This window comes from Hydra viridissima, unplaced genomic scaffold (genome assembly GCF_058129835.1).
Source record: "Hydra viridissima isolate aposymbiotic clone 2 unplaced genomic scaffold, HvirCarnegie_v1 scaffold_4, whole genome shotgun sequence".
Classification (NCBI taxonomy): domain Eukaryota; kingdom Metazoa; phylum Cnidaria; class Hydrozoa; order Anthoathecata; family Hydridae; genus Hydra; species Hydra viridissima.
Window position 1 is genome coordinate 17,923,992 of NW_028324303.1, and position 22,639 is coordinate 17,946,630.

The 22,639-nt window shown below is 27.4% G+C and overlaps 1 protein-coding gene across 4 annotated transcripts; it reads left to right on the forward strand.

Moving 5' to 3' along the window:
- The first annotated feature begins 1,540 nt into the window (after positions 1-1,540).
- On the forward strand, positions 1,541-22,604 carry LOC149890234 (ATP-binding cassette sub-family C member 10-like). 4 transcript variants are annotated; one of them, XM_090084033.1, is made up of 31 exons: positions 1,548-2,677; positions 3,258-3,347; positions 4,412-4,516; positions 5,077-5,193; positions 5,371-5,496; positions 5,649-5,734; positions 6,067-6,208; positions 6,397-6,559; positions 7,018-7,133; positions 8,193-8,285; positions 8,385-8,429; positions 8,668-8,772; positions 9,765-9,872; positions 10,196-10,302; positions 11,699-11,840; positions 12,057-12,099; positions 13,315-13,440; positions 13,669-13,799; positions 14,080-14,202; positions 14,291-14,326; positions 14,467-14,639; positions 14,722-14,882; positions 15,164-15,277; positions 15,655-15,803; positions 16,031-16,104; positions 16,200-16,257; positions 16,334-16,467; positions 21,600-21,745; positions 21,851-21,948; positions 22,076-22,188; positions 22,319-22,604. In XM_090084033.1, exons 1-31 carry the CDS (start codon positions 1,670-1,672, stop codon positions 22,413-22,415), a joined length of 4,329 nt encoding a protein of 1,442 aa, XP_089940159.1. In that variant the 5' UTR covers positions 1,548-1,669; the 3' UTR covers positions 22,416-22,604. The 4 variants fall into 4 exon arrangements, 3 of the variants coding, with proteins under 3 accessions (XP_089940159.1, XP_089940161.1, XP_089940160.1); XM_090084035.1 differs by having other exon boundaries at positions 1,719-2,677; positions 8,668-8,686; XR_016451498.1 differs by lacking the exon at positions 12,057-12,099 and having other exon boundaries at positions 1,541-2,677.
- The last annotated feature ends 35 nt before the right edge of the window (positions 22,605-22,639 follow it).

Here is a 22,639-nt window from a genome sequence, read left to right on the forward strand (position 1 = left end):
GTCTCGGAAGGCTTTAATATGGCGAACTCAAATTTTCTTGACTCATAGAATTGAAAAGATAATCTTTTGTAAACTAAAGTTTGGAAAACGATCTTTCAGCTATTGACACTGTTGCAACTGTTGCAATGTCAAAAGTATAATTAGAGCAGTAAAAACTTCCGGCTGTGAACGATATCCACAGCCGAAATTGTACTACTCTTAACTAACCAGTTGTACAATAAGTAGTTGAACTTTTTTTTTTCTTCACTGTACATCAAAGTCCGAAATGCATTAACTAAAGCGGAAATTCTACAGATATCTCTTCAGAACTTCCACTTCAGTTGTTGTCATTAGATTTACTGAGAAAATAACAAAAATACATTAAAATAAGGCACTTATTTTAATGTATTTTTGTTATATTTGTTATATAAAGTAAGATGTGCTTAAAAAATTCTCTCTGTTTCCAAAGATTTATAGATTTAGCAAAATTTGCTGATATTTCCCAATCACTGAGTATATTTAACAAGCCAGGATCAGCCGTCGTCTTTCAAATCAAATTATAAATGTTTTTAGTTTATAAATACTTATAGTTCCTATATTCTTTGCGATGCCTATACTTCATGAGGAATCTTTTTCTTATTTTTGTATTGTTCGATTTCTAGAAGAAAACACAATTTAGGTCATTTATTTTTTAGGCTTTCCTTTATATCAGTCCCCTAACTTCCAGTTATTATTTGAACTTCAAATGATAATGATTTGCACTGTGGTCACTTGTTCTTGAACCCATATAGTTTTGCAGTCTTTTCTTTTCTTGGCAGTATCCGCAGGGTTGAGTGTTAAACTCTAACGGAAAATAATGTTTATTGTTACCATACTTTCCTGGTAAACCTTTTTTAAAGTTCATATATATATATATATATATATATATATATATATATATATATATATATATATATATATATATATATATATATATATATATATATATATGAACTTTATAAAATGTTTTTGCAAATAAGGAAAAAGTTATATATAACAAAAAATTTTCATTTTTTCAAGTCTTCCTGGTTTTAATAATTATTTACTTTCCTAAATTTTTGCAGAATAAATTCAAACGAAAAACGGCTTGACTGGATTGTTAGCTAGAATCACTGAGTGTTTTAGTTTACCAGGACCTTAGAGAAAAAAGTCTAAATTTACTTGGAAATTAAAAGACTTTAATATTAAATTCCGCGAATCTTTGTTTGATGCCTAAGGAAGGAGATCAACGACAAAAGAATGTGGTACGGCGCGTGTACTGAATAAGGAAAATTGTGCGTGTTATCGGTGTAGGAAGATGGAGCGCCATTCAATAATAAACCGAAAAGAAAGATTTAATAAATAAGCTTTAAATGCTTATAACTCTCCCTGATTGACACTTTTTACGTGTACTTTTTAAAGTTAAAATTACTTATTTCTTCATGTCATCAAACTCAGCAATGTTTGAATTTTAATTCAAAAAATAAAACGTCCAAAATTTTTCCAAAATTTTTCCAAGAGTTTGCCAAAATTTTTCCCGCGTAAGCCTAAATAAAACTCAAAAAGTGGGGTTTTTTTTGCTAAGTATGGTCGTGCTACACCTAAGTTCCAAATATAAATTGTTTTACTAACTTTATATTTATTAAAATTCATTTCAGGAAAAATTATTTCAATGAATATTAAAACCTTTTGCAATTTACCTTTAAATGAAACATTTAGTCCATGGGATTGGAAGTTGAACTCGTTTACTCAGTGCTTTCTTTGGATTTCAGTTGAAACTGGGTCACTGACTATATTTGCTATTGCATGTGGCTACCTTTATGGAAAGTCAAAAAATTTTCAATCCCAGAAACAAAAAGATTATGTCTTTTGGTTAATAGTGGTTATTGCTATGAGCCAGAATATACTGAGCATCATTGAACTGATATTATCATATGTCACACATCAAGAATATTGTTCAGGAGCTTATGTAATGGTTAAGTGTATGTCAATAATAGCTTGGTTTACTTGTTTGTTACTTCATTTAAAAAGTTTAAATACTATAAACATGAAGCAGAGGAACAATGTTGTATGCTGTTCATTTCTTTTTGTGTTTACAAGCTCTGCAATGCAGTTACACTATACAATCATACAGATGATAAATAGCAACGGTGCAATTATTTTAAATCATATTGGAAGTTGCATACAATTTTTGTTGCACTTCTTATTCTTAATATCTTGTTTAAAAATTGCCTGTACAGAAAATGACCATAGGTGCTACTCAGGGATGGTTGAAAATTTACTGGTTGAAGATGACAAGGGGGATTATGACTTAGAGCTAAAAAATCAAGATATCTATCTTGGTAAAGCTCAGTTATATGGAAATTGCTTGTCTTTTTTTTTCTTCTGCTGGGTCAATAAACTCTTGTTAAAAGGTTTTCGCAAGCAATTAAAAAGACCAGACTGCCTCTTCATATTACCTGATGATTTGCAATTAGGAACTTTGGAGGATAATTTTGAAAGAAATTTGAGTAAGCACTCAAGTAAAAATAAAGATTCATTTACAGTTTTTAAAACCTTGCAAAGCAGTTTTGGATGCTTCTACTACAGTTTAGGAATACTAAAGTTTTTGTGTGATATTCTGGGGTTTGCTGGTCCTGTGATTTTAAATTATTTGGTGAACTTCATTGAAAATAAGGAGGTATGAGTGCAACTTTATAAGTAAAAATAATGGTTTTCTGTTTTACTTTATTAAATAACGCTTGTGTAGGGTCAGTCTTTCATTTAATTGGATTTTTAATAGGGTTTATTTTACTTGGTTTAGAGGAAGTTAGAAAATCTCATTAAGCAAATAAGACAAATTAAAAGAATTGTGTAAAAAAATCTTTTGATTCTGAATTACTTTTGGCAGTTAAGGTGATTGAGTAAAGATGTAGCATGCAAAATCAACTAGTCAAGTATAAGTATTAATTGTTAAAAATATTCCATGCATCTTTTCATAATTGGTATTGATTACTATTAGTTTGTTTAGTCATAAAAAAGGTAAAAAAGGCTCATTATAAAACCTTATAACCATAAAATAAACCAATAGAAACAATATAATATCCAAATGACCAAAAAAGCATATTTTACCATATTTGAGTTGCCTAGAGTTGATATATCCAAGATAGATGCCCCTCTGCCTCATTTTTAAAACATTTAGTGTAAAGCACTCAGATATATGCTTAATAAAAATAACTTTTTTTGTTATTTCAATCTTGAGTTTTTAAAATTGATTTTAGGAGAAAATGTCTCATGGTTATTACTTAGCACTAGCATTGTTTTTAACAAAAGTGGTTTCATTTATTTTATTTCTGCATTATCGATTCCAAGTAAGTAATTATTTTATTATTTCAAGAGTTCTTGTGTTTATTTTCATATTATATGTGTATAGAAGTTTTATTTTAAGAATAAATGTTTAGGTAATTGCAAGCAAAATCATCCAAGAGTTTACAACTTGGCTTCTCAGATTTTTCTCTGATTTTGTTTTTCTTTAGTAAAAATTTAAATAGATTGTGCGTAAAATTTTAAGCAATAGTTCAAAGCTGTTTTCAAGATGTTGAAATTATTAGTAATGCTTGGGTTTTTTTTTCAAAATTTAGACTTTGGAAGTGAACAGGAAATTGTATTAAAAGGCTTTTTTCTCTTCTCTCAGCTCTTTTAAGTCTTCGTTTCAAATTCCTAGCTAAATTTGAAGTTGTCTGTGCATTTTAGTTTTCTTAGACTTTTTCAGGGAGATAAGAAAAAAGAAAAAAATTTCAGAGGTAGTAAAAGTTGATCTTTATTTGAGGCATCATGATGTGCTGATAAAGGTTTTTTGATACAAGAGCAGCTTGGAGTTATTTTGTGCTTTTAGCTTAAAAAGTTAAAAAATAGTCTGAGAGCTCATTGTACAAAGATATGATAGATTTAGAGATTTTTCAAACAACTCTACCCATATTATAAAATATAACTTTTTAAATATGCATATAGTTTGTGTGTGTATGTAATACTCTATTTTGCTTCTGTTCTGCTTTATTTTTGAATAGAAAGAGATAAATATCTTTGACACCATGAAACTAATAAATAAATACTAAATTAACATAGAAATATATAGTTATCTTACTTGTAAACCTTCTAGCTTACAAATTTAGACAGATATTAAAAAACTCTAAAACTAACTTTAGTAAAGATTGTTGTTTTTATTTTTGATGCTAATGATTATTTTGATTGGTTTATTCTAAGAATTGTTGCATCATATTGTGTTATTAAATTCTCCATAAAACTGTATTCTATGACCATTTCTTACAAAAAATGTTTTAGATTGTTTTACAAGTAAACCATGTATACTAAAATTCATTTATAAATGTGTTCAGAAAACTTTTTTGATACATTTGTAATATTTTTGAAAATTTAGATACAAAAGGTTGGAATGATGTTTCGATCTGCTTTAATATCAACAATTTATAAAAAGACTTTGCATACTAGCAAAACCTCTTTAACTTCTTATTCAAGAGGCCAGGTAAAGTGTTTTTAAATAAAAAAGAAATATTTTTCTTTTTGGTGTTTCTTTTGTTACTTTTAATCTTTTCTTTGAATCCAAAGTTTGGATCAAATAAATTCAACTTCTATATTATTTGCTCAAAAAAAATACATACATACATACATACATACATACATACATACATACATACATACATACATACATACATACATACATACATACATACATACATACATACATACATACATACATACATACATACATACATACATACATACATACATACATACATACATACATACATACATACATACATACATTATGAAAGAAAGAAAATGGATTTTTGTTTTTTCTTAACAATAAAAAGTTAAAATCTATTGTAAATTTATATAATTCCTTTATGATCAATTTTTGATTTATGCCCTTCTAGTCAAGTTTTTTTAACTGATTTATCAACCCTACAGTTTTGAGCTTAGTTTTGATAAAACTAAACAGCTTACTGCTAATAGTTATGCTTAAGTATGTTATCATAGAAACCTCTTTTTAAATAATTAAAGTATTGGTTCATTACATTACAGATAATGAACTTCATGAGTACTGATACTGACTGTGTAGTGAATTTCTGCCAAAGTTTTCACGAATTTTGGAGTCTACCATTTCAAATAGCAATTTGTCTGTACTTTTTATATCAACAGGTTTTCATTTGTTCTTCTTTTAAAAGATTTTTTTTTTTTCAAGTTTTATCAATTGTTTATTGTTAATCTTGTAAATGATGTGGCTAATTTCTAATGATTACAAAATTTAAAAATTTTTCTGTTATTTGGAATCAATGAATGCAGAAATTATACATTAAAACAACTTTATATTTCAAGGTTGGAATAGCTTTTTTGTCAGGTTTGTCTTTTATTATCCTTTTGATCCCAATCAACAAGTGGATTGCAAATAAAATTGGCAGTTTATCAAAGGGTCTCATGAGAGAAAAAGATCAAAGAGTTAAGGTAAAAACTAAAAGTACAAAAAATAAAAATGATACAGCAATAAGTTAAACCATGTGATGGTAGTATATTAAACCATGTTTTTTAAACTAAATTTGTGACATACAAAAATTTAAATTGACAATTGAATTACTTTTGCATTGACCAAACTTTAGATTGTGAATGAAGTCTTTAATGGGATTCGCACTATTAAGCTAAATGTGTGGGAAGAATTCTTTGTAAGTAAAATCACAAAAGCAAGGTAATATTTTTAAAATGTTGCTTTACATAATTTCTTAACTAATTTCTTAAAGTATAACTTCTTAAAGTTTGCATAATTTCTTTCTAATTATCTCCTAAGTATTTTTCTTGATGGCTCTGGTCTGCGTTATTAATATTTCCTTTTATTTGTGGTATTTTTTGTTTAGAATAATAGTTGAATTAAGTTAGTCGTTGTAAAGAATTTCATAGCAATTGCACATTAGTTGCTTTCATTAGAACTATGTAGAAAAAATAAAATAGATTTTTGGTGTAAACATAATTTTTTCTAGAACATACTTCATTTTTTTATGTAACAAATTTAAATTATTTTAGATGTGATGAACTTAAGTTTGTAATGAAAAGAAAATACTTGGATGCATTATGTGTTTATTTTTGGGCTGCGACACCTGTAATAATTTCCATTATAACTTTTGCTACATATATCAGCATGGGTGGAAATCTAACAGCTGCAAAAGTAAACATTTTAATCATGCTAAGCTTTAGAATCCCTTTGTTTAGGTTTAAGCCATTCTATCTGGATTTAAAATGCCCAAAAAAAATGCTCTTAAAAAGTTTAACATTGTCTTTTTGGAGTCTATTATTTTAAAGTTAAAGGAGTCTATTACTTTAATTGTTGCTGTTAAAGCTTTATGTGGATTTTAGGTGTTCACCAGTATTGCCCTGTTTAACATGTTAATTGCTCCTTTGAATGCATTTCCATGGGTTTTAAATGGGCTGATGGAAGCTTGGATCTCATTGAGACGAATAGAAGATTATATTAAACAACCAGAAATAAAAGCTGATGACTACTATGTATTACGCAAAGGTAATTTTTTGTGAGAATCTTATGAAATGGTTGTTTAACTTTATTTGCTGTAACATGAAGTTCATTTGCATTTAAAGATGTTGCCATGAAAAACTTATTTTGATAATCTAAAAATATATCATTTATCATTTTTCACATAATAGGAATTATATCCTTCAAGTTTATGCTTCTTTAAATTGTAAATATGTAAGGTTGTGTTTACCTCCATTTAAGTATCAGCACTTTTACTCATAAAAATCCTCCTGAAATAAATCAAGTCCAATTCCTCTGTCAAACAAACAAATCTTTTGTTGTGATATGATGCTGATAAGTTTCTAAATTTTTAGTAATTTGATAATCTTTTTCTTTTTTATAACTAATGTTTTATTAACAGTTAAAGAAATATCTTCTTGTAACTTTTTCATTAATCAATAATTTCCACGTGTTATTTTAATGTTTATGCATGGTTCTTCTTTCAGATAGCAACAATATTATTGAGATGAAGAATTCATCATTTACATTAAGTTCTCCAGATAAAACACATGAAGCAAGCGAAGAACTTCTTCTCAGGAATATAAATCTTAAAATCAAAAAGGTCTGATTTTATTATGTATTACCAAATCATTTGTCCAAATGCCTAAAATATTTTATTGGTCTGTAAAACCTTTGAAAATTGATTAATGAGTAAAAAGCAACAGGATGCAGCAGCTGTTTTTTGGGGGTCAAGTTTATAGAATTTATGAACTTCACAAATTTTTTTTCCAAGTGTTTTTTTTTTCAAGGTAAATAAACAAAGTAATATTTTTGCAAAGAAAAATTGTTGTAACAATTTGAATAGCAAATAACAAGTGTTGCAACAGAAATGGAAAATAATGGTAAATAACGGTAAGTAATGGTAAGTAATGCTCTAATGCTTGTTTTATGTTTATGAAACCATAAATTTCATAAAAAGTTCTTTTTTCAATAAAATTAAACTTAGAATGGAAACATTATTCAATATGACCTCCTTCAGCAGCTGCATTGTTCTCTCCGTATAGGAATGTTGTTTCTCAGTACTGTCAATTTAGAGTTTTTAGTATTGAATGTTAATGAATTGAAGTGATAGTTTGTTTGTAGTTAGAATAATATAAATTATGTGTATAATCTGCTTTTTGGCATCTGCTTTAGTTTTTGTTTAATTTCTCAAATTAGAGATTGTATTGCTAATTGTTTCTAACTTTTTAAAAGTAGTGGTTTGCACAGATTCTTAAACTCATCTTTTTCTTAATGCAAATTTTTTGATGATTTTTTATGTAAATTTCAATTAATTTTCCAAATAGATATTGAAATTTAATGTAAAAGTTTAGTAATGACATGAAGTAAACAAAAACAACATTTACATTGTTTAAATAAATTTTTTTCTGTTCTGTCTTGTAACCTGATAATTGTTTTTGATATCAAAAGAAGGCGTTACTTATGTTTAATCTACTCTAGTTACTACTCTAGTTATACTTATTTTAGAGTTTAAAAAATTTATAGAATAAAATTTAAAGACACTGAAGTTTTTAAATGTTTTTTCTTTAGCTTTGTATGAAATAGAATAAATATTCTAGGTGTTCTTTGTTCTGTAAGCCTCAATTTCAAAACTTAATTTATAGACTTATAATTAATTTAGGGAAGCTTTGTTGGTATTGTTGGTCAGGTTGGAAGTGGCAAAAGTTTGTTACTATCTGCAATCTGCTCTGAACTTAGTAAACACAGTGGTTATGTATGCAATGATAAATTTTTAGGTTTTTCAGATTAAGTTTTATGTTGTTAGTTGCATTACTTACGCATAATGGTCATTTAAATTTTTTAATTATGAAAGGTGTACCTCTCTGATGATGTAAAAGGATTTGGTCTAGTTTCTCAGGTATGTATGAAAGTTTTCACTAGAATTACAAATAAATCTCTAAGTTTAAACCATCTCATTTACTTAATTTGGATTTAATATTTTTTATAATTAAGTTATCAGCTCAGTGCTGTAATTCTATATCCACCATTTCTTTGAATTAATTTTGGTCCTTTTCTCTTAAAATTAACATTTGTTTTTAAGTTGAGCATTTAGGTACTTGCAAAAGTTTATTTCATTTGATCTTTTTTAATTTAAGGAAACCTGGATACAACAAGGTACAATCAGAGATAATATCTTGTTTGGGAACGATTTTGATTCTGTTTTTTATGAAAAGGTTATTTTTGCATGTGCATTGGTTGAGGTAAAAGAAGTTTTTTTAAATAAATTTCTTTTCAGATATTAAGTTAAAACCTTTCAGTACTTAAATAACATAAAGTAGTTTTTAAAAAATATATACAAGTTTATATATATTTTTTCGACTAAGCAATTAATTAAAGTTTAAATGTTATGTTAAGAAAATTTCAAAAGCGCGTCATAATTGTCATGGATTTGAAATTCACCACTTTTTTTAAGCAGAGTTAAAACTTACTTACATGAGTCCCTTTAATTTCTCTTAAGTTCAAAAAGATTATGAAATGAGTTGCAGTTTATTTCAATAAATTTAGATGCAACCTAAAAAATAAAATGTTATCTCAGTCTTATGAGATTTAAGCTTTCTACAATGAATAAGCTTTCTACATTGCATGCAGATTTGAATAAAAGTATCAGATAAAAAATAATCAGTGCTACAGGCTAGGGATACTGTAAGTAATGATTATAGCATCTGCAATAGAATGTGGTTCACTATAAAAGTAATGATGGTGATCATCAAGTAAACAATAATTGAAAAAGAAACTGTAAAATATTTCGTTGGTAATGTGCAAATATAACTTTTCATTTTAGAGTTTGATCAAATACATTTAACTTTGGAATTTGATGTTCATTTAATTAACATTAAAACAATTTTCAAATTTTCAAATTTCATAATTCAAATTTTCCTTGTTGAACATGAAATTAAATTAGCTGAATTTTCTAATTGTGTTTAAACATACTTCATGCTGTATGATATTTGAACTCCACTTCAACATAGTTGGAATATATCAGTAGGCTAAAATGTATAAATACTTAAAGCATTAAATAAAAAATATAGTATCAAGTAAATAAGCCCATTTTATAAATGTAATTTCTAAATTTATTTTAAATATTTTATTTTTATTTATAAACTCATTGAGGAAGTATAAATTTATGGTGCATTTTTAAAATTAGTAAAAGAGCATTTTTTATTTTAAAACTTTAATTTAAAATGTTTTTTAGGATTTTATGCAAATGCCTGCAGGTGATCATACCTATGTAGGTGAAAATGGTGTAACTTTAAGTGGTGGGCAACAAGCTAGAGTTTCCCTAGCAAGAGCAGTGTATCAGGTAAATTTTATATAAGTTTCTTTGCTTAAAAACATTATTGCTATATTTATTCATAAAAAAAGACAATGTTTGTTATGTAAGAAAGCAAATAAGAAATGAAAAATTTACTTTTTGTTTTATAAGTTAAAAAGAAAAGTCCTTTAAGTTTCACAAAAATAAAAAATCATTAAAGTGATAAGAATGTTTTATAAAACTTTACTAAATAAAGTCAATTTTTTCTGCAGTTGAGAAAAAATTTTTGTTCAGTTGTGGTATTAAAAACATTTGTACAGTATAAAATAAAATAACAATTTTGAAAACAGTTGTTTGAACATTTCTTCTAGAACAAATCTATCTATTTACTGGATAGCCCTTTATCAGCAGTGGATACTCATGTGGCTTCACATATTTTCAACCATTGCATTATGGGTTTACTTAAAGATAAAACAAGGTAAGTTTTTCATTAAAACTAAAATCTTATAAAATTGAAAAAAAAAAAGTCTTTTATTTTTTTGTAAGAGCATTTAACATGCTGGTTCTTTCTTCTTTTTTAAAAAAATGGAGAAAGAACCAGCATGTTTAAAAATAGACTTGTTTAACTAAATCAATCTGTTGTTAAATGGATTTGTAACTTTTGACTTTTGATTTTTTAAATAGAAATTATGGCATAAATTTGCATAAAGTTTCTTTTTTTAAAAAAACAACCTTTTCATGTGTGATTCTTGCTAACAGACAGATGGTGAGAAGAAAATTTTGAATCCAAACCAAATAAAGATTTTTGTATTTTCTATTTGTTCATAATTCTTGTTGAAAATCAAAGTTCATGTTTTTTTTATTTGAAAAGTAAATATTTTAATATCTTTTGTATTTTCTTGTTAAGTATAATTAATTGTGTCTTTTGGATCAAAGAGATGACACATCAGTATAAATTGGAGGCCAGATTTATATTTTTTTACTTGTAAGACTTATTCATTTGAAATAAAGAGATGACTAGTTTATTGTGGCTAGATTTTCTTTTGCTGATTTGTTACAATTCACATGTTTTCTCAAAAAATCATCAATACCAGCTACCTGGGTACAAGGTATTTCAGAAAAATGGTGAAGACAATATTGGTAGAAAAAATAATTTTCCTGCACAAATTGCTTTCACTCCATTACTCAACAGGGATTCTAATGTTGCCAAAATGCTCAATATTAATTCCTTAAGGAAACTTTCTCTTCAAAATACTTTTAAAGCTCCATTTGATCGTCATTCAGATCTTAATTGTATCAACAAAGTGAATCGTCGCTCCAGAAACTGTGTTGAGCACATTCCATTAAGAAAAGACCTCTTGAAGTGTGATGAATATTGTCAAGAAATGGAAAAGTTGAAAAAGAAACTTTTAGAATCATGGAAACAAAACCCTTAAAATAAAATTGTTTTAACTTATGTTTTTCTTGTACTTTATTTTTCATTGTGACATTTTTTTGAACTTTCCAAGAAGAATGACATACTGTTTTTTTGTTGTTGTTTTTTTTGCTTCATTGTAACAAATTTAAATTCATTATTTATTGATAAAGATTTTAAATATGGATTTTTTTAAATTTTAAGCAAATATCTATTATCTAGCATATGGCTTTACCAAGTTGGTTGCTCAACGCACAATTGCCTGAGAGTATTTTCCCTCAAAATGTCAGAAATATTTTGGCATTTAAAATAATTGTGAAAAAAATTATGATGGCAAAGTGTGATCAGTATTCAGATTCTTTGTTCTACTGCTACACAACAATAAATAAAGTTGCTTTAGAATACTTGTCACTCATTACAATAATAACTTAATACGAAACAGTAAATATAATTATTTTAGAATCCTTGTCACTCATCAAACAAAGTTTCTTCAGGATGCAGATCTTATTGTTTTGATGAAAAATGGCTGCATTTCAAAAGTTGATATTCCTGCAAATATGCTAACGGAAGTGAATATCACTGTTAAATCACAAGATGTTGAGGTAATTTCAAATAAATATAGTTTTGAATTCAACTTTTGTAAATTTTTTGTTACTAACTTTACTATTTTCTTACTATAACTGTTTATGAAAGAAAAAATATGTATTTACATGATTTCATACTATATGATATTTTGTTTGTGTGTAGTATATATTTAATTTAACTAATGAATTATGATAACTAATAAAAACAAATCTACTAACCATAATGTTTGTTAGGTTAATACAACTTCCACAGGAGATTCGATGCTAAAGACCCAAGGTTGTAATTTATGCAGTTTTCATCAGTTTTTTTTTTGTATAAATCTTGCAACAGTTGCTAAAACAAAAATTAAATCTTCTAATTATAATTCATAATAGTTAAGAATTCACTTTCCTTACTTTTTTATTATAATCCATTTTAAGTATAATTGATATTTCATTCTACTAAAAGTCTTTTATTCTCAGATTATTGTTATTTTGATAATAGTTTTGCTGTTGCATTTGCCTGTTTTTTCTCACAGCATCTGCTACCGTTTAAAAGTGAAGTTTATCTTCTTTAGCTTCACATTTTCAAGTAGATTTAATGTTTAAAAATAATTTAATGGTTACAGCTTTAAATATATTTTAATTATAATCTTTGAATTTTTAAAATTATTTAATTATATATTAAATATTTTTACTGCTTTTGCAGAATTTTTAGAAGAAAAAAAACTTTTTTTGCCCTCAAAAATGTTTAGAAAAAAATTTTTTTTTTTGCACACACTCAAACTTCTTATTTGTAGAAAGTACCCAAGAAATGTGTTGAAATTAAGAGTATGATAAACCTTAGCAGATAATTTTTTGTATTGCTTCATACATAATAGTTAACTCTACAAATGAAAGTATATTGAGTTTTATCTTAGTGACTTTATCAAAGCTGTTAATACTTGAGTTTAACTGCTTTATTTGCAGTTAAGAAACTTAACACAAATAAAATTAGTAATTGCTTCAAATATCTGTTTATACCTTTTAGTAAGTTTACATTTTTCTATTTTTCTGTTTTGTCCAGTTTTAATTCAAAATGATGTAATACATTTTTCTTATGATAATATATTTAATTTAAAATGTATTTAATTTATGCTAATATATTTAATTTGTGATACCAAAATGTTAGAAGTCATGATGAAATGTTAGAAGAAATGATGAATATATTTAATTTATTACAGTAAAATCTTTTATTTACAGTGTTGGAGCTAAAATGTTTATTTATTATACAAGCCTAATTTTTTAAATATTATAATTAACTAATATTTTATTTTATGTTTTAAATGTTTATTTGATAGATGCAATTGTTGTATAGGTTTTTCGTATTCAGAATTTTTTACTTTTTACATTAAAAGTTGTTGGAAAGTATACATGACTAATTTGGGTCCCCATTTAATTTTAAACATAAATTTACATTACTGCTAAACGATATTAATAACAAGCCGTAATTGTTACTTTTATATATATGTAGATGAGTTAGTTGAAGATGAATACAAACTACATGGTGAAATATCTGCAAATGTTTATAAGAGTTATTGGAAAGCTGTGGGTCATTTGTTAGCCTTAGCTGTTTTAATATCCCTTTTTTTTATGCAAGGTAACTATGACGATTATGATTAGGTTTGCTTTTAAAAAATAATTTTTTTAACCATTTAAAATTTTTTTTTTTCTTTGTTTATTTATTGAGTAAATTCATCTGAAAATTTAACAAAACTTAATGTATAACTGTGTAATAATTGGGTTTTTTATTGGTTTTATACCATGTGGTTGTATCTCCATTGTTATCATTATTTTTTTAATTTAATGTCAATATTTTTGCATTAAGCTTCAAAAAATCTCAGTGATTGGTGGTTATCTTTTTGGGTTAGCAATGTTCAATCAAGTTCTTCAAACATTACGTCTAATGTTACTTTATATTATTTAAAAATATATACTGCAATTGGAGCTGGTAACTCAGTAGGTTATTTTCTTAACTTTGTCAGAAAATTATTCCATACTGCTTTTAAATATTATTTACATTTACTCAAATTCTTATTAAATTTTTTTTACTTAATATAGTTCTTTACCATTCTAACAGCTGAAAATGAAATATTTTTTAAAAAAAAGCTATTATTCAGAGGATATGTTAAAATGCTTACATTTTGAAAAGTATAAACTTTTGCTTTTTTTAAATAAAACTTTAAACTTTTAAACTTTTTCAATTCAAATTTGAATTTAAAATATTTTTTCTTTTTAGTTGATAACTTTTGCAAGGGCATTTCTTTTTGCATATGCTGGTATTAAAGCTGCCAGAGTGATGCATGAAAAGTTGCTTAATGTGATGATCAAGAAATCATTTGCTTTTTTCGATAAAACACCGGTTGGTTGATTGTGTTTAGTGGAATCTGCAGTATTAGTAAATACCAGTAGTAGAATTTTTTTATTATCAAAAGTTTTCTTTTTTTTAGATAGGAAGAATCATCAATAGGTTTTCTTCTGATATGGTATTTTCTTTTTTATAATTTAAATTTATTCCTATTTCCGGCTTTAAAAAAGAAAAGTTTGACATTTTATTTTTGTGAAAATGTTTTGTTTGCTTAGAATTTATTTATTTTACTGACTGACTTCTGTGCATTGGTTTTAGTACTCCATAGATGACAATCTTCCTTTTATGATGAACATTTTTTTTGCAAATTTCATTGGTTTAATTGGTACAATAGCAGTGACCTGCTATGGTGTACCATGGTTTACGTTGCTTATCATACCGTTAGCAGTATTGTATTACTACACTCAGCTTTATTACAGAAAAACATCTAGGTTTGCATTTATCAGTTCTTTTTATTTATAGGATTTTTTTTAGAAGTTGATTGGTAGATTTGATTAAATTATATTTTTTTAGGGAATTAAAGCGTTTGTGTTCAGTTACCTTGTCCCCAATATATGAGCATTTCTCTGAAACATTGTCTGGCATCACTGTTATACGAGCTTTGAAGCACTGTGACAGATTTATTGGAGAAAATAAAATGTTTCTAGACTCCAACCAACAAGCAAATTATGCTGGTTTGTATAAATTTGTCACATTTATTTTTCGGCCAATTTTTAAGTTACATTTCTGGGATTCAAAATGAAACTAAAAAAAATTCCTACTTTATACCATAACACCATTCAAATTACATCAATTTTTTAATTTTAGCTGAGCTAAAATTTTTTACTTAAGTTTGGCTAAGGTATCATTAATTAGTTTACAAAAAAACGAAAAACAGAAACTCTGATTTAATTTTAGCTAAAAACATTAAAGTTATTTTTTAAATTATTTTTATTCAATTTTTGTTATTAAACAGGTTTAGTTGCATCACAGTGGTTACTAATGAGATTGAATGCAATTGGTATTGCTATGGTTACTTTTGTTGCATTATTATCTGTAGTTCAGCATCATTTAAGCAGTATTGATCCTGGTATGTTTTTTTCCTGGTTTACAGTTTCATTGAAGTAATGGTTTGGAATAAAAAAACTTTTTAAAATTTTTTCAAATTATAACATTCAAAGATTTCTAATTTTAACACATTTTAATAATTTTTTTTTTCTTTAAACAATTTGCTTTAAAGTTTAAGAATGTTCAATAACATTTAATCCTATTAAAACAACACAAACCAAAAATTTTAATTAATGATAAATCTTATTAAACTAACAAGGAAAAGGAAGTATTTTATATTTAAGATATGCAAATTGGTAGTAAGTGTAAATTGTTTCAAGTTGCTAAGGAGGTGATGCTATTGAAAACAATTGTACTACAATAAATTACTGCATGCTGTAGCTAAAACTTATGTTTTAGGTCTTGTAGGATTAGCAATATCTTATGCATTATCATTAACTGATCGTTTAAATGGCCTTGTTACATCACTTACTGAAACTGAAAAAGAAATGGTTTCTGTGGAAAGATTAGCAGAATATATTGATGAGGTTGACGAAGAATTTATTAAGGTACACTTTCTTATTTCTCACAATTAACTTTCATGAGAAAGGGGTAGCATCAGGCTCACAATAATTAAAAAACAGCCTCTTTTCAAAAAATTACTTAGCAAATTTGTGATGATAGTGATTAGTTTTTCCATAAATAGCTTTCATAATTAATTTTCATAATTAATTTTAGCACTTAACTTTCATAGACTTAAAATACTATTTTAATTTGAAAAATTTAACATCTATAGAAGGACGAGTGTATTAAAAATTCTTCAATTTTGTCTGGTACAATATCTTTTGAAAACGTCTCATTAAAATACAGGTAACTAACTATTTCCTTCATCATTTTCAATTAATAATCATCCTTTGTTACTATTTTACTTTATTTACAATATTTTCTATTGGATTCATTTTTAGAGAGTGTGCTTTCAATTCATTAGATAATGTCACATTTACTGTAAATGCTGGTGAGAAGGTACAAGCAAGTTATTTATGTCATTTTAATTTTTTACTCAAGTATAAAACACATTTATGCATTAAAATTTTACTAGGTTGGAATTTGTGGTCGCACTGGAGCTGGAAAAAGTAGTTTGTTTGCAGCATTGTTCAAGACTACAGAGCTTAGCAGTGGATCTATTTCAATTGATGGTGTTAATATTTGTAATATTCCAACATCTAGACTAAGGTTTTTTCCCACTCTTTCTTTTAAATACTTTTATTTTTTTGTTTTACATTCTTTTTTCAATTGTTTTGAATTAGGGGAGAGGGGGGCAGTTTAGGACAGGGATAGTTTAGGACAATGCGAATAATCCAAAAAATGCTAACTCTTCAACAAAGTTAAATATATTCGTCAACTGAAAATACTTTTACACATAAGTGTCATAGGATTTCTTTTACAAAGGCAGTCAGGTAGCTTTTCTACAAACGTTTTGTGGTTTTTGATATTTTTTCTAATTTTTTTAATTCTTAAGTGTAAGGATTTACAAAGAAATTTACTCCACCCAAGGAATTATTTCTTGCATTTTTAGTGAAAGGGGTGTGTTCTGCAACGTAAATAAAAAATTAAGCGATAAAATATAAATTCTTTACAAAAAAATTGTGAAATGTTTCCTGAAATCAGGGTTAAGGCAGCATTGGATGATTTTCATGGGACACATTAGGACGTGTTGCACGGATCATAACAAACTTATCTTCAAATAAAATTATACTAAGTTTAAAAATGGTTTGCAATTATAAAAAGAAATGTGAAAGATTTATAAGCAAGGAAAATTTAAAAATTACAATTAAACATGTTTTTTGTATAAAACAATGAAGTTAAGAGAAGCTGCAGGTGTATTTGGGTACTCTAAAAGTATGTTAGGTAACAGAATAAAAATTATCAGAAATAATAGAAAATGGAAAAGTGATAACTTTTCAACCATTTATTCTGTGAATCAAGTATTTACTAATGTAGAAGAAGCTATGTTAGAAAATTATATGTTGAAATCATCAAAAATAAATTATGGTTTAACTTATTACCATGCTAGAATTTTAGCATATGAATAAAGTAATGCTTTGAAAAAATGTCCTGAAATAAAATTGCTGGCATTGAATGGATGAAAGGATTTATGATAAGACACAAAAAGCTTTCTCTGTGCAAACCAGAAAATACAAGTCTATCAAGAGCAACAAGTTTTAACCGTCAAAATGTGAATGAATTATAAATCAACTTAGAGAGAGTACTCTGTATTTCGAAATATTCTCCAGAATGCATATTTAACATAGATGAAATAATTGTCATGACTGTTGTGTAGGCACCAAATGTCATAGCTCAGCGTGGTCAAAAGCAAGTTGTAACCAGGGTTGTGGAGTCGGAGTTGTGGAGTCAGAGTCAGAGCTCATTTTGGCTGGAGTTGGAGATTCGGAAAAATTGTACCGACTCCAACTACAGTTTAAAAAAAAATTTTCAAAGTTTCATAATTTTCATAAGGATTTTATAGATGTTATTAAAATATTTTATGTTCTGTCAATCTAAAGCACAAGTATCAAACTCTAGCCCTCCAGTTATTACAAAACTACAAGTCCTAGGATGCTCTGAAAGCTGTAGGATATCCAGTTTGCAACAACTGGAGGACAAGTAGTTTGACATGTTATTTTAAGGCCTTTAAGACAGTGATAAGCAATAGGGTATTTTGCTACTTATCACTGAGAATCATAAATCACCTCCCTTTCACTCTCCTCTACCATCCCTTAAACTAGATAACTTTATGATGCCCCAACTTCCGACTTAAATTGTCTGATACTGTGCTGCATATTCTTAGTAGAAAGATAGGCCTGCCCCTACCAAGCACCAAAGAGCTGCTCCTCAAACAGAAAGACTGTAAGTATTCAATTAACTTTGCATTAGAAAGACTGTAAATGTTCAATTAACTTTGTTTCTCTGGATAGAGAGTATTAGAAAATTAGTGATTAGAGAAGCTGTTAAACAAGAAGAAGAACTTAATGAATCTCTCAAGGGACGCTTTGTGTTTCTTAACAGAGTGAACTATTTTGCAATCAATGTTTAATTTTTTTTTTTTTGAAAAAAATGAAGCAGTTACCAAGACATTGGCAGTAAAAGACACCAAAGCTAATCACACCAGCAAATTTCTCCAGGTCTTAGTAGAAAAGATTCTTAAAGAATGAACTATGAACTTAAAGAAGAACGAGTTCTTTCTGTCCAGCTGACAATATTTCAAATATGATTTTGACAAATTCATGTTATTAGCGACTGCATAAGAGTTTATTGCATAACAAGAGTTCAGAAAAGTTGTTTGTTCAGAAATTGTTTTCTAATAAATATTGTTTAAAGCTCTAAGTGGTTGGATTATTTGTATCATAGTGATGAAATAGCCAATGTTAACATTTTACTACAGTAAATTTGTAGTTACAAGTTGGTTACTTACGAAGGAGTTGGGAGTTGGAGTCAGAGTCGGTCCATGATAAAGTCTTAGCTTACTGACTCCACAGCCCTGCTTGTAACTATGTGTGTTATTAATAATGCAGTTGGAAACATTATACCACCAGCTTTTATTTATCCTAGAGCAAAATTTCAAGAGCGTATGCTGATAGGAGGACCTAATGGTTGTATTGGATTTGCTAACAACCCCAGTAGTGGATGGATGACAGGAGAACTTTTTATAAGAGTGCTCAAACATTTAAAGCTCCATTCAAAATGCAGTAAAGAAAACAAGATTTTATTACTAGATAACCACAAAAGCCATTGTACTATTAATGCAATCAAATTTTGCAGAGAAAATGGAATTGTTTTACTTACATTCCCACCACATTGTACACATAGACTTCAACCTCTTGATGTTTCAGTATTGGGTCCTTTTAAACAAAAACTTTCTGTATCTCAAAATGACTGGTTGTTAAATCACCCAGGAAGAACTATAACAATTCATGATTTAGCCAGTATAGTAACCCCTGCATATAATAGCTCATTTACACCAAATAATATTACTGCAGGGTTCAAAAAATGTGGTATTTTTCTTTTTTCAAGAAATGCATTTACAAATGAAGATTTCGACTATTCAGAGGTAACAAACCAAAGCCTTAATGACATCTCTTATCAATCTACTAATAATGACAATAATAAAAAAAGCTACGTAGATTTTAAAATTTCAAATGTTATTGATCATTCTATAGTAAAAACTTTTGAAGCTACTGTGTTAAATAATGAGTCACTTAATGCATATAAAAACTCAACTGATGAACCGTCACAGCCATCTGCACCAGTTTTATCTCCTGAAATGATTAGACAATATCCAAAAGCACCTCCAAGAAAGAAAATCTCAAGAGGCAGAAAAAAAAGGAAAATCAAGAATTTTAACAGACACACCAGAAAGACCACCAAAAACAGAATCTATAACTTACACAAAACAGAAAATATTTAACAAGCATATCAACCCCCTAAAAAAATTAATTACTGCAACAGCAGTCTCTAGCTCTACCTGTATGCACAATAAAAGTAATTCTTGTTTGTAAAATAAAATAAGTTTAAGTTTTAAAGACAAGCCTGTTGTATACACAGAAAAAATGAAGACAGAAGCATTAAATCATGGAGATTTTGTTTAGTATTTTTTTCACATTCTTTTACCCTTTTGGAAGCCAATGCCCTATTTTGGGCTCCAGAAAGTTTTTTACGATTCATTATTAACAGCTACTGTAAATAACCGTACGCATCAATAAAAAAATAGCATTGTCAACTACGCAAACTCATCAAAAAATTATAAACTCAATGTCAAAAAGCTAATGTCATGAATCAATATTTCAATAGTTAAATAAAAATCTTAAACATGAATTACCATAAATAAGTTGATCGTAAAGAGTTGAAAAATATTTACTATTACTTTCTAAATTCTGAATAGAATTATTTCTAAATTGTATTCACAGTTTGTTATTTTTTCAAGGAATTGAAAATAATGATATAACGCGAGTAATATATACATTTCAATTATGGCATTTTAAGATTAAAAAAACTATTTTTGTTTTACTTTGGCATCTGGCGCCCCATCGACATCTGCCGCCCGGGACAAACTGTCCCTTTGGCCCCCCCCCTCTCGGCGGCCCTGGATATACAAGATAAGTGGTCAGTGCCAATTGCAGAAGTCTTAGCTAAACTTCCTATGCCAAACAATGCAGGAAGCATTTCAAGAGGTTCTGGTATAATATTCAAATTTGATTTTTCTACATTTAAACTTAGTTGAATGTTATGAATTCTCTCAATTCAAACAAAAAGAAGAATTTCATGTTTATCTACATCCATTTTATATTCACACTCTTTGTTTTTGTTATTGATATCTTTTTATTAATAAGAGTGATATGTGATTGAAAAGCATTTTCATTTTAGTTTATTTGAATATACAAGAAAAATCATTAATAGTTTGAGATCTTTATAATTATGTTACTCCTAATAATTCTGTTGATTCTGTTATTGTTAATAATTACTGCTAAACGAAAAAATTAAGTTTTAAGAAACATTTCTTGTCTTTTTATTATATTTCCTAAACTGCCCCAACATTGTCCTAAACTACCCCCTCTTGAAGGGTAGTTTTGGACAATGGGTAGCTTCGATTTTAAGAAAAAAAAAACAACTATAACTTATTTGAAGCTCGACTTTGCTTTTTTTTGAAGAACGAATACCTAAATTACCTTTTTCAGCAAAAAATTTAAGTTTTTGTCAAACAGTACGAAATCTGTAATGTCTTTTTAAAAAAGTGTCCTAATGTGCCCCCCCCCCCTCTCTCTCCCCTACTTTAAGTGTAAAATGTAAACTGGAACAACTAAAAGATTGTTTGTTGCTCAGAGCAAATTTTTATTTGCTATTTGTAACATATGGAAGTCTTTAAAAGGTAATAAAAAAAAAAAATTGAATAAGTGATATGCAGGAGGAGTATAAAATGTTTATTCAGATTATCATGGAAAATAGTATTTACCTGCATAAAAGTTATTTAGTCTGTACAGATTGTCTAAATTACTAAACATCAGGAAATTAAAAAACTATCCTTACTTAAAGCTCAAAACAAGTAATTTTTAGCGGAAGATTTAATTTGAAGATTTGAGGAAGTCATGAAATTAAAATGCTGTTTTGATTAATTTTACCTTTAATCAGCTAGTTATTATAAAGAGATGAAGTTATGAATTTAGTTTTTTATTGTTCGTTTCAGTTTAAGGAGAAAGATGAGTTATTTTAGAGTACTATAATCTTTGAGACTGTAATAATTTATATATCTGTATAATATTTGAGTGCAAACAATTTTTTCTTCATTACTAATTTGTTACTTAACATACTAGATCTCAAATTGCAATCGTGCCTCAAAAACCGTTTCTTTTTGAGGATACTATACGTCATAATCTGGATCCTTTTGGTCAACATACATCCATGAAACTTTTCACAGTTTTACAAAAATGTCATTTGCTTGACGAGGTTGTTAAACTTGGTAAGTAAATTGTTAAATTGTGAAGCTGCGGGTTTGAAATATAAAATTTGTCGCGCCTTTTTTTTTTTTTTTTTTTTTTTTTTTTATGTTTATGAATTTTTGAAGGTGGTTTGGACAGTGAATTGAGCTCAGGTGGTTGCAATCTATCCAGTGGACAAAAGCAGTTATTTTGTCTTGCTCGAGCTTTATTAGCAGACTGTAAGGTAAAATGACATTTGACTTGCAATAAATTTACCTAAGACAAGATATTTGGCTTGCAATATATTTACCTTAGGCATTATGTTTGATTTGAAAACTGCAAATTTTATTTTGGTTCAATTATTTTATCAGATTATTTGCATCGATGAAGCAACATCTAATATTGATGTCACTACTGAACATCTTATTCAAAAGACATTAACTACAGAATTTCAAGCTAGCACAGTCTTAACCATAGCACATAGGTAAATACTTCAATTGTTCTCTAATATGTTTTCAATGCACTTATTATTTGTAATATTGTGGCAGTTTGTAGTTACTTAAATAAAAAATGAATTTAAAAAAAGATTAATGATGAAGAAAAAACGTTTTTAGACTGGACACTATCAGCAGTTGCGATCGAATATTTGTGATGGATGCCGGGAATATTACTGAAATCAGCCCTAGTGAGCTTGCGATTCAATACTCTTAATACAATCTCAAGAAGATAGTTGAAGATTTATAGTGTTTTACTTCGAACAATAAATTTTAATATTTAGAAAGAACTTTTTATTTATGCAACAAAATAAGTGATTTGTGCTTTGTGTTATTTGCATTAAATTGACTTTTATTTAATTTAAAACGATGTCTATGATTTGTGAGTTGATATTTATGATATTCATGTTTTGTTCCATTTTTAACATATTTTGGAAACAA